Below are 12,815 nucleotides of genomic sequence, written 5' to 3'. Positions count from 1 at the left end.
TTAGCATCTTGGAATGATCACACACTGAGGTCCTGGTCAGGGAGACTTTCACAAACAGTTTGCCAGAGATTGACTGATGAAGCAACACAGCAGCTCACTTCTTCATTCGTTTGGTCATTCAGTCATTGAACAAACATTTCTTGTTGCCAACTGTGTCTTAGGCAATGTACCAGGCATTCAGGATGTTACAGTAAACCCTCAAAAAAGCTTCTGACCTAACAGAAGTATCAGAGAAATAGAGAGTTAGAAGGCAGTGTGATGGTAATATTTATTGGGAGTGTTCCATCTTTCAGGCTGCCTTCTTCATCTCATTTAACACTCCCAGTGACTCCGAGGTGAGTGGGGCAGAGTGGAGACCGAGTGGAAGAGCAGGGCTGAGGAGTATCTCCATTTAAAGGACCAGCGGAGCAAGAGGAGTTTATCAGGGAAGCTAGAAGAGTAATCAGATGCTTAAGTGAAAAATGGAGAGAGTGGCCTCCTGGGTACCAAAGGAAAGGGGGTGCTTTAAGGAGGGAATGACTTTTAAGGAGAGGAGCTTTGCTATTTTGTTCACATCTGTGTCTTCAGCACCTAGAACAGTGTTAGGCACACAGTAGGCCTTTTGTTAATGTTTATGGAATGAAATGCTGTAGAAAAGTCAGGTAAGATACAGACAAAAGGGCATCCACTGGAGCTAGTGGTGAGGTCATTTGTGGCGGGGGCCTCGGGGCAGTGGAGGGGTATCAGCCAGTTTGCAGGGAGCTGCTTTCGCGATTGTGCCTACAGCTGAGGCTTATCCTGGAGCTGGCGTATGCCCATGGCGTGGCCCCCGAGGACCCGAAAATACAGACTGGAGGTGATCTGTTAGCGTAGAACCAGAGCAGAGGATTGTAAGCGGTGTTTTTTGTTTTGTTTTGTTTTGTTTTTTTAAGCCAGTAAAGTGTCCTTTTTTTGCCATTGGAACAGGTTGGCTGGAATCTGAGGCTTGCTATGTTCCTGGAGATATTCTGACCAATCTTCAGCTTCCTTTTTCATTTTTTTATACCTCCCTTTGGAATGATGTTTTTCAGGTTTTTAAAAAGCTGCGGAACCCTGGATTTGATGACTTCTGCCCTAAAGGCCCGTTAGGACAACCAGATAAAAGCAGAGCTGGCCTGGCCGTAGGGATGGTCGCTGCTCAAAGCACACGCTCTCAGCTCCGCCTCCAGTCCTCTGCGGGGACCCCGAGGAATTCCTAGGGGGCCTCCCTGTCCTGAAGACACGTGGGACAGGAGCTCAGGTGGCAGATAAGGAGACCCCCGGGTTTCAGTAGGTGAAGAGATGGTGCTGAGGAGGCAGGTGGCCCCTCTTGTCCGGGTTTTCTCTTGACTTCCTGATTTGAACTATAGATCTTAGGCACCTCCTTACTTTTGGATTTTTTGGTTCTCTCGGGGCCCCTACTTTTAAGGCTCACGCTTTCTATCTTGCATACTGCCTGGCTTGCCCTGTGTCCTTGACAGAAGCCTGTTTGAACGTCTGGGGCTTAACTTTGATTGAATGTGACAGATGTCACTGAACGTTGGATCTTTTTTGTTTGTCTTGTTGGTGAGGCAGCTGTACTGTATGTTGGGTTTTCCGATTCACTGTCCCTTTGGTGGGAGCCTAGGAGAGCCACAGTGAGGTGGTCAGGCTGTTGGCTTGAAAGGCGAGGTGACCTCCCAGGCACTGGGGCCAGGAGGTTCGGATGTTTGTTAGTTTCTTTAAAAACCTGCAGTGACTTCCTGGCTCCCCGGCAGCCTCCCTTGCTTGCTCGGCTTGAACATCGAGCAGAGACGCTCACCACGTGTGCCTTGTTCATTCCTCTTTCCAGATGGCTAGGTCGACTCTTTGAAATGAGTCCGTTTGAGCCCTGGACCACGAGGGATAAAGTGGAGCGGGTGAGTATGAGGGTGATGAACACTTGCCCGGGGGGATGCCGGGCAGAGAGCCGCGGAGATGGGTGAGTGAGTGCCGAGCTTGCTCACGGGCTCGCCTGGCTTATCTCCACGTGCTTGTCTGCCATCCTCATGTCTGAGGTCAGCCCCTCCCTCGTGCACAAAATGCACCCACGCCCAGCCTCTCCGGGGTCCTATCTTTGGCATTTTCAGTTTTCCTTCCTCCGCTGGATCCTCTCCATCCACGTACAGACAGACATGCCTTAACACTAGCCCTGTGTTTTTTTAAGGCCGAAGTCCCTCCCTGGGCCCGTCGACTCTGGCTGCTGCCCTGTTTGTCTGTGTCCGCGTGCACCAGACTCCTCAGAAGACCTGTCTCTACCTGTGGTTGACAGCTTCTTACCTCCTCCTTGCTTTACCCCACTCCTGGCTTTTATTTCCGTGTCTCCCCGAACGCGGCTCTGTTCCCGGTCACCTGGGGCCTCTGTGCCGCCAACTCCAGCGGTCAGCACTCTGACCTGCGCTCACCCCATCTGTGAGCCGCACTGGGCAGAGGCGCCCCTCCTCTCCTCTTGAAACCCCGGTTTCCACCTGCGCTCTCCACACTCTCTTGCTTCTCGTGCTCACTCGGTCTCCCTGGTCCACCCTCTGTCCCTGGTCTCTGACGGTGGGGACCAAGGGCTCTGTCCTCAGCCCTTTCCTGTCCTTGCTCTTTCTCTGAGCGACCCTCATCTCGCCCCGGGCTCCGGCTGCTGTCTGTGAGCTCTTGGCAGCGGCTTCATTTCCAGCCCTGCATGGCCTCCCTGCCCACCCAGCTGCAGGCCTCACATCTGTTTAGCTGTGTGATAGTTATCCGAAACACGGCTCGTCCGAGAGTACAATGGCAAACCCGCTTCTCTCCTAGCCCCTCTCAGCTCGGTTAGTGATATCACCGTTCTCTCTGTTGCTCAAGCCAAAACTCTGGAAATCCTCCATGATTTCTTCCTTTCCTTACCTGTCTAAACAGTACTGTCCCATCCTTCCTGCTGCGATGGAAATGTTCTGTCATCTCTAGTGTTCAGAAAGTAGCCACGAGCAACAGTGACTGTGGAACGCCTGTAATATGACTAGTGTGACTGCAGAAATAAGATTTGAGTTTTATTAAATTTGTATTGGACAGCACAGGTCTGGCCTGTAGGCAGGTATTGATGGGAAACCAACTGTATGCTAGATCTCACCTCCCTCTTCTTACCTTTTTATTCAGCTTTTTATTATGAAAATGTTTATAATAGCATTGAAAAATTTCCGCTTCCAGAAGGGTAGAGGAAATAGTCATCTCCACTCTACCCTCTCTGATCCAGAAGGGTAGCTCATTCCTTCCTTAGCCTCTGGACCGGCCCCCGCTGCCTCTCGTCCCTGCAGTGCCCTGCTCCCTTTCCATCTCGCTGTCTCCAAGCTGGTCTCCCTCGCTGATCGTTTGCCCACCGCGTGTAGAAGTGTTTGTGTAGAAGTGTTTCTAGGGGGGATACAAAATAAAATACACACACTCTGCCGTCTCTACCTTTGAAAACCTATTGGCCTTTTACCAACAAGCAGCAGCCAGAGTGTCCTCTGAATGTTACTTAAAAGCTAAAATGTTAACAAGATGGAAACATAGTCCTTGGGGAACAGATGTGAACAGGCAGCTGTTATCCCAAGGTGTCCTTTCTATGTTCAGGAAAGATGGGGCGGGAGAACTGATGGCCAGGACGCTTTAGCGTGTCTGACGGATGCGCCTCTTACATTTGTCACTGAGGAAGTGTTGGGGCAGCAGGCTGCTGGGTTTTGGATTTGATCTGGGGAGACGGCTTGACAGCTATTCGGTGGAAGGATGGCAGGCGTGCTCAGGTGGGAGGATGGGGGTGCATGCTGCTCTGGGTGTAGACCGAGCCTGTTCGTTTGCTTGCGGATGAGCCGGGGTCTTTGGAAGCTCAGGGCTCACCCTCCTTTCCTCCAAACAAGGTGGGTTTGGATTTTTAGATCTATCATCAGCATTAGTCAGCCAGGTTAAGTAGAGCTGGAGACAAAGGTTCATGGATTGTCGCTGAATAATCTTGATTCAGCAAAACCGAGGCAGAAAGCTGTGCTCGGAGAACAGGTCCAGGGGATCCTCGGGATGGGCTGGTTTTGCCTCAGCCCCCGTTTCTTTACTGAGCCTCACAGATGTGACGACCTGTCTGCTCCAGCCCAGACTGACTGCTGTGTAACCCTCACCAGAGCCTGTGTTTTGTACTTGCGGATAGACCTTGAGCTGACACTTGCCTTTCCCTCCACAAGCCCTTTTCTGTGGTCTGCTTTCGGTGGTTCCGGGCATCAGCCCCTGCCCCATATCCTTTGAAACCAGTGAAGTCTCAGCAGCGGGACTCAGGCCGGCTTGCGGGTTGGAGTGTTTACGAGGCCAGCACTCCGTGTCCTTGGCCGCTTTTCAGTGCTCTCTGCGCGTCGTGTTTACTCACAGGTTCACATCACAGACATGACCCTGCCTCACCTGCCCGGCTTGGAAGACCTGGGTATTCAAGCCACGCCCCTGGAGCTCAAGGCCATCGAGGTGCTGCGACGTCACCGCACGTACCGCTGGCTGTCTTCTGAGATTGAAGATGTGAAGCCGTCCAAGACAGTCACTGTTTAGTGGCCCCTGAGCTGCCCTTGGTTTTTGGTGTCATTCGGGTCACTAGCGACCAGGCCACCTTTGGCAGAGAATCCTGTACATAGTGCATAAGCGCCCCTATTAAAACATCTGAGATCAAATTCTGTGCCAACATTTTTTTTCTTGATTTACAAAGGGAAAGATTCATCCATCTAGAATTTGAGCATTATTTTCTTTAAATTTATATATTTAATAGTGACACATATATATCTTATTCTCAGAAATGCTGGAGGATTTGAATGTCCTTCTGTCAGGCCACTTCTTGTGAATGTTCCGGAAGATGAGAACCGCTTTTTAAGGTCAGAATATTGTGAAGCCCCTGCGTGATATATGATGCATTTTAATAAACACTAATTGAGAAAAGACACAATGTCCCATAACTAATCTGAACTTATCCACACTTCGGGTATTTTTAAACATTTATCTTAATGATCTCTACGCACATTTAAAATATAGAACATACGTGGAAAACCGTTGTCTGTAGCCGTGGATCCTCCGATGACCTGCGATAATTCCATAGTCCTCCGCCCCGATCTGAACTTGCCGAGGCCTCTACCCGCCTGCGGTTAGGACAGCCTCTAGACGGTTTCAGACACGTGGGTGTACAGGGATGCTGTGCCGTGTAAAGGAGTGCCAGCGCTTCGGAATTAGCACTGTTTGCATGAGTTGTTGACCTCACAGCCAAGATCCAGATGCACAGTTGGTTCAGTGTGGGCAAGTCCCTCAGGACAGTATGATGACAAACTCCCAGGGCTTGTGGTGAAGCTAACGCACCACCTTCCTAGGCGGCCCAGGGATGGTCATTGCAGCCCACTGCAGTGCAGCGCCCCAATCTGCGGCGGGGAAAGGTCGGTGAAAGCCCTATTCATTTATAGTAAGGCCCGTCTCAGCCTTGCGGAGTGAGGAACGTGAGGGCTGAAGTGCATTCTCTCCCTGCCCCCTCTGCATGCTGCAGAATCTTTTGTCCCCCGATGGACAAAAGTGTGCCACGCAAAGTGCGATTTCTCGACCAGAAGCGTCAGCATCCCCTGGGAGCTTGTTGGGAATGCAGGGTCCCAGGCCCTCCCTGACCTGTTGAATCAGGATCTGCATTTTAAAAACGTCCCTGGGAGATTTTTGTGCACAGTGGTGTGAAAAGCACTGATGTGCAGAAACGCTGCATCTCACGAGTGTGACTCCCGTTACTAATTCAAGTGGCGGAGCCCCACCCCAGACCTGCTGAGTCAGAATCTCTAGAGACAGTGATGCATGTCAATTAAATCTCAGTAAAACTGGAGGAAAAAAATAAAACAGTATTACATGATAAATCTGAAAAAAAAAAAAAAAGAATCTGATGAAAGGGCCCAGGAGTTTTATTTTCATTAAACATGCCGGTTTATCCTCATGCACACTAATATGTGAGAATCAGTGTTCTAGGGGAAGGAGTCCAACGCTGCTTCACTTTTTTCCTTCAGTTTAGAGATCTCTTGTTGGTTTGGAGGATACTTCTGCCAGCCGCAAGCCAGCCAGCAGCCACACAGATGGGTGGATTTGATTTGAAAACAAATGATAATTGTGTGATGTACAGTATCTGTGTGTTCTAGCAATGCTATATCTCATCGGTTTGTATCCTAACTCATGATGTTGCATACTTGCTTTCTCTAAAACCATAATTTACCCAAGATGGTTCTTTCCTGTCACACCCAATGCCCCCTTTTTATATTTTGTAATACATCCTTTATTAATTATTCTTTTATGAAAGTTGTATATTATAACCTATCTAACATGTAATCAAAACATAATGCCTTATCTCTCATATAAACAAGGCATTAAAGGAGAATAATACACCCATAATAAAATAACACATACTCCAATGATGATATGTGAGCACAGTTGCACTGAAGGGCATAGTGAAGTGGTCAGCTGCTTGCATCCATGTGGGCAGTCACCATAGGCACACAGGTACACTGGCCTGATGTGGCCAGAAGAGTAGGTCACCCATGCATGATACACTAGCAGCTAATATTTATTGGTCACTAAATGCCAGGACTGTGACGTGTGCTTTACCTGCACCATCTCACGGAATCCTTACCACAACCTGTGATGACCCAAAAGGGTTAAATCAAGGTCAAGTTCACACAGCCAGGGAGTGTTGTGGTGAAGGCTGAATCCAGGCTCCCTGACTTCAGGGCTGCAGAGAGGGTCGGGCTATCTTGGCCACTTAACTGCTGAGGGCTTCATTGCTCTTCCTGATGTCACCATCTGAATGAGTGAGCAGCTTCTTGTAAAGTTCAGAACAAAACAAAATCTAATTTGCCCTAGATTTATATAGTAAATCGCATTCTTAGAAGACTCCACATATATTAACCCTGTACCAGAAATTCCTTATTTCGGTCAAACAGTTAAATTTTCAGTTCAGGTGAGTATAAATGGGTATTTAAGTCACGTGAGATGTTTCAAGTCTTGATTTGTGTGTTCTGACGTACTGTGCTATGTCCACCCCCACTAAATGCCCATAGTCCCCCTCCATCACTGTGATAAACAAAGGTTGCACCCACAGATTTCCGGGGTGCCCTCCAGGGGCTGTGTCACGCCTGCTGAGAACGACCGCTGTGACCCCTGCCGGGGACATCTTTGAAGGTGTGTTGCCATCGTGTCTTGGGAGCTGGGTTTAGGCAAGGTGACCATGGTTTGGTTTTGTTTAAAATTTTTTTAAATTATTTGTTTATTTTAAATTTTATTGGGCTATAGGTGATTTACAATGTTGTGTTAGTTTCAGGTGTACAGCGAAGTGAATCAGTTATACATACACATAGATCCACTCTTTTTTTAGATTCTTTTCCCATATAGGTCATTACAGAGTATTGAGTAGAGTTCCCCGTGCTGTACGGTAGGAAGGTGACCATGTTTTAATGGTAAACCATGGTAAACGTCTGAAACACCATTTGAGCAGAGTGGAGTATTCCCCTGACTTGCTGCCAGCTGTGCAACACGGCACACGGCTCTGTTGGCTTTTCTGTCGGGCCCAGGGCACCCCGTGGTCCAGCCAGCCTTCCCTCTTGACGTCTGATTCTCTCCCCTACAGCACACTCTTCCGTAGAGGACACGCTTGAGGTTCAAAGTGCAAAGGGCCACCGTCGTATCTGTCCATCTCTGAGCGCTAACTTAGCTGGTAAATTAAAGCGTGGACTTCCTGTTCATCGTTTGCCACAAATTAGCACAATATCCAAGCTTTCAGTGGGTGGCTGTTTTGGGTTTCACTTCAGGTCAACCAACCCTAAATGAGGTGCCTTTCTTTTCCATCCCTTATCTCCTTCCTTCCAGAAGCTCCACGTTTTCTGTCTTTTAAAGAAAACTCAGCTTTTTCGGTTTCCTCAGCTCGGTCCCAGGAAGCTCCACCAAGATCTGCTATCTCTGTCCTGGTCACTTGTCCACACGGGACCATCACACCCATGTCTCCAGCACACGCATGTTATTTCCTCAGCTCAAACGATTGTCAAAAGTCCCACCGTTAAAGAATTTCATCCATCCAACTAGTGACAGAGAAGTTAAGGGAAGATGCAGCCCTGAAGTCAGGGAGCCTGGATTCAGCCCTGGCTCCAACACTCCCTGGCTGCGTGAACTTGACCTTGATTTAACTTTTTTAGGTCGTCACAGGTTGTGGTGAGGATCCCGTGAAATCCTGTGAGTAAAGCACACATCACAGCTCGCCGCACAACAGGCCAGTAAATTGGGGACAAGGTGTGGAGGCAGGGAATACGGCTTTATTCGGAAAGCCAGCAGACTCAGAAGATGGCAGACTAATGTCTCCAAAAAACCATCCTATGGGGGTTTGGATGCCAGTTTCTTTTATAGCACAGAGAGGGGGAGGAGATGAGGAAGTAAAGTAAAAAGGTCATAAGTTTTGCAAATATCCCCTGGAATGGCCAGCCTCGGGGAGAGGATGTGTTAATTTCTGCTTTCTTGTAACCACCCACAGGTGGACAGGGTCTGGTTGTTTCCCTGAAGAAGGCACTTTGGTTTAACATTCAGGCGGAAGGGCAGGGTTCCCCAAGGCAGGCCATTATGTAGAGACAGTATCCTTTTAGTGAACAAAAGCAGCAGAAAGCAAAGGTTAAAGTAAAAGAAACAGATCCACCATGTAGTCAGATTTGGCTCTTCCCTGTTACACTGGCATTTAGTGAACAATAAATATTCGCTGCTGGTGTACTTATCATGGGTGACCTACTCTTCTGGCCTTTCTTGTGCCAGCTGATGGGGATATAAGGAACAAGTTGCTTTCTACTCAATGAATTCATTGTTTAGTGGCAGGAAACAGACATATAAACAGTAATCATCGTTAGATTTTTCGGTTTCCCAAAGGGCAGTTTATCAGTTTAGAAATTTTCAAATTATGGAATTTATTGAAGCAATAAATAAAACTAACCTTTAAACTTTTAAAATTTCAGCTCACAATTCTAATTATTTATAAAGCTAGTGAATTTAGCAATTAGTTTTAAGGGTTTCTTATAATTTAGTTACTTGAATTTTCTTAGTTATTTTAAACTCATTTTTAAATTTAATAAATTTTTTGCTACGTTTTGCAACTGACCAATATACAAAGCCTTCCCACATATTTAAACAATTCTAGTAAAGCTAATAATTATATAGATATTAACCTTCAAGTCTGGTAATCATGATACTATTTACAAACGTAGCAAAATTCTCATCCCTTTCAACTTAAAAATCTAAGTCTGAATTAATAAAGTACACAGTTGAAATTGGAATCTTAAGATAAATTTGTTAGACTCCAAAATGCTAAATTCTTAAAAATTACAAATACTTTCAATCCCAAATATGTGCAGTTATCCTCAAATTTAGCATAAACATGAATCGAGATTTGAATTCATTCTGTGTATTTAATTTTAAGTCGTCTGGAGGTTGAAGACCTTTTCCAACTTAGGAAACAATCGTACCATCCCAAGCTTTTAGGAGTTCCCTTCTTAGTGCATGGAGATTGCGTGGGACCAGGGATGTGCCCTGGGCGCAAGATCTGGGATACACATGTCCAGGGTGATTCTTTCCATGGCAAGGAGGGATGAGTTGAGTGTCCATCTATAGGGGCTCATCCTACAGGGGCTTCAAATCCTGCTCTCCTAGGGGTGCATTTGTGGCCCATATTCTCTGGATTCAAGCTGCATATGACCTGATCATCAAAGCTGATTTCAACCACCCCACTTATCATGACATTGTCATTTATACTTTACTTACATGTATTTATCCTGTGATCCTACTCTAAGTTCCTACTCCAGATTCTGGGTGGGCCCTCCTGTATATCTCCCTTGGCTTTGCTTGACGCTGATCTCCGGTGGCCTCGGCCTGCAGCAGCTTGTAGCAGGATTTCGGTTCCCAGCCAGAGATTGAAGTCAGGCCATGGCAGTGAGAATGCTGAATCCTAGCCATGAGACCAGTGGCCAGTGACAAGGTCCTGCCTGTACAGCTTTGCAGAAAATGAATTTCCACAAAGAAACAGAAAGTAGCGAAACAAGTAAAGTGTTTATTAGGAGGAAAAAAGAGTATGTGTGGATAGACACATGGGTGGGCTGAGAGAGAGAGTCGTGCCCTCGTGGTAGTTTGAATCGCTTATATGGGGCATTTCGTCCAGGTTTCCTTTGGCCAATCATCTTGCTTTGCCTGGTTCTGAGTCCGTATTTGGTTTATCTCAGGGTCCTCCCATGTATGCGGGCGTATCTCTTAGCCAAGATGGATTCTAGCGAAGAGACCTATGGGTTGGGTGACATCACTCCCTTTTCGACCTCCAGGAAGCCTTTCTGTGCATGTATAGTTGGGAAGGTCTCCTTGACCTCGAGAACGAGAACTATGTGGTCTCTTATCTAGGCAGGGCTTAGCTCCTCCTCGTCTTCATCTTGGAGTATCTGTCCACAGGGGACAAACTCCAGCTGTTCAGCCTGGGGCCCATCTATCTCCTGCCTCAGCTCTAAGGTCACATTGAACTTTATCCTAAGGACAAATAGAAGTTCTAGAGTGGAAGTATGTATGGCATACCTGTGAAGGGCTCTGAGAGCTTGAAGAAGAAAACCACCAAAAATGGATTTCTAAAGCTGTCTTGAGGATAACCAGGGGACAGGTGTGAGCTTGTGTGGGAGCGTTTGGGTGAGGAGGGAGCAGTCACTGAGCGTGAAGAGAACAGCGTGAGCGATACACTGGGGGCTCAAGAGATGCACTGGGGTGTGAGAGGCAGGTGGTTACAGGTGTTGGGGGAGGGGAAGGAGAGAGGAGTTTAGTCCTTACCTTGGGGGTGATGCCCAGTGGTTTAGCAGGTAAGCTCTATACAAAACTCCACCTCTTAGCTGGGAGACAAATCCCTAACCTCTCTTTCTCAGCCTCAATTTCCTTGTCTGTAAAATGGATGTGATGATAATAATACCTACAAACACCTACATCGGAGGATTGTGGTGAGGAATTAAATGAGATAATGCATCTAAAGTGCTGAGCCTGGCACACAGTAAATACTAAGTAAATGTTAGCTGTTATCATTTAAGGTAGCAATGCCATGACTGAGTCCATACATTCATTTCCTGACTTAATAAGTAATAGCTGCCTTTCTTAAGGCAGGGAGGGATCCCTATTTTCAAAATAATGGAAACAGCTGCTTCATGAAGGTAACTTATCCCATGAGTAAGTGGCTGAGCTGGTTCTGACTTAAGGACACTCAGGAGAAAGACACGCTCATGATCTCAGAGAGACAGCAGTGAATGGTGGCTTGAAGCAAGATCTTATTAGTTCCCTGCTGAGGGATCGAACCTGGATAGCCTGGATGAAAACCAGGAATCCTAGCTGCTAGACCAGCAAGGGCTAGAGGCTAGAAGCAAAGTTTCCCTGACTTTTACCCCTGCTTGAAAGCAAGCTTGTTTCAAGGAGGCAAAAACTGTAAAAACAGGTACAAAGTTTATTATTAGAGACACAGCACAACATGTGGGAGAGCTCACAGAGAAACAGTTTCTTTAGTTAAGACAGAGCAAAGCAGAGATACACACCAGAGAGGAAGGGTGTGGGCATCCTCCCTAATGAAGAGGAGCGCAGTAAAAAGGCGGTTAAGGGGCTTCCCTGGGCTTCCCTGGTGGCGCAGTGGTTGAGAATCTGCCTGCCAATGCAGGGGACACGGGTTCGAGCCGTGGTCTGGGAAGATCCCACATGCCGCGGAGCAACTGGGCCCGTGAGCCACAACTACAGAGCCTGCGCGTCTGGAGCCTGTGCTCCGCAACAAGAGAGGCCGCGATAGTGAGAGGCCCGCGCACCGCGATGAAGAGTGGCCCCCGCTCGCCGCAACTAGAGAAAGCCCTCGCACAGAAGCGAAGACCCAACACAGCCATAAATAAATAAAAATTTAAAAAATAAAAATTATTAAAAAAAAAAAAAAAAGGCGGTTAAGTCCTTTATATAGGGCAGTTCCTCCGGGTCTTTGTTTACCTTTGGCCAATAATCTCATTTCTTTTCCGCCTGCCCTGCCCTAGGGCACTCCCCAACATGCGTGCACAACTTTTTTCAAGATGGATTCCCGCCCGGAGGCCTATAGGGAGGTGGGGGGAGGCTTGTCACCACCTATTCTGGGGTGGAGCCCCCTCCTTTTTGACCCCTAAGGAGCCGTTCTGTGCATGTGCAGTGTCTCCCTTGCCCCAAGGATGGGAAATATGTGACCTCTTGATCTTTTGCTCAAGCAAGGTTTTAGCCCCTCTCTGTCCCTGCCATGACTGCTATCTTAAAGTGTCCACAGGAGACAAAGTCCAGCTATTTACCCCGTTCCTGTTGTTATTTCCATAAGTACAAACAGGAGACTGGTTGTAACTAGCCTAGAGCCCACCTGCCTCCTTCTTCAGGAAATGTAAACAGGAGGCTAGTTGTAAATGCCTAGCCTGGAGCCCATCTATCTCATGCCTCAGACACAGTGATTTAATTCTGGAAGGCTATGGGGTGCATGGGAGGTGGAGGGAATGGAAAGCAGAGTTGAAGACAGGCCTAGGCACCTACTCGGCACTCTATAAATATTGGTTGAATGAATGAATTGATGAATGAATGGGGTGGGGAGATTCTTTCCTTATTCTTAGGTGAAAACTCCATCTGACCCCAAATTGTTCCGGTCTTGTTCAGGTAATAATCATTTCAATTTTGTAAAAAAACCTCAAGATATAATAGGCTCTATTTGGTCATCAGGATGCCCAGTGTCGTGTAATCTTTCAAATTCTAGCTTGGTACCCTAACTCTCTTCTCTGCCCCCCAGC

At 47.4% G+C, this 12,815-nt stretch overlaps 1 protein-coding gene across 1 annotated transcript in view; it reads left to right on the top strand.

Moving 5' to 3' along the window:
* NDUFA9 (NADH:ubiquinone oxidoreductase subunit A9) overlaps window positions 1-4,658 on the top strand; it is a 29,670-nt gene extending 25,012 nt beyond the window's left edge. Inside the window, exons 10-11 of the mRNA XM_061204447.1 lie at window positions 1,829-1,895; window positions 4,369-4,658. Of these exons, the coding sequence (XP_061060430.1) occupies window positions 1,829-1,895; window positions 4,369-4,539 (238 nt within the window). The 3' untranslated portion in view covers window positions 4,540-4,658. The remainder of the gene's footprint in view (window positions 1-1,828; window positions 1,896-4,368) is intronic.
* Window positions 4,659-12,815: the final 8,157 nt, after the last annotated feature.

This window comes from Eubalaena glacialis, chromosome 11, assembly GCF_028564815.1.
Source record: "Eubalaena glacialis isolate mEubGla1 chromosome 11, mEubGla1.1.hap2.+ XY, whole genome shotgun sequence".
In the NCBI taxonomy this organism is placed as follows: domain Eukaryota; kingdom Metazoa; phylum Chordata; class Mammalia; order Artiodactyla; family Balaenidae; genus Eubalaena; species Eubalaena glacialis.
The sequence above is the reverse complement of the archived record's forward strand: the minus strand, read 5'-3'. Positions and strand labels throughout refer to the sequence as shown.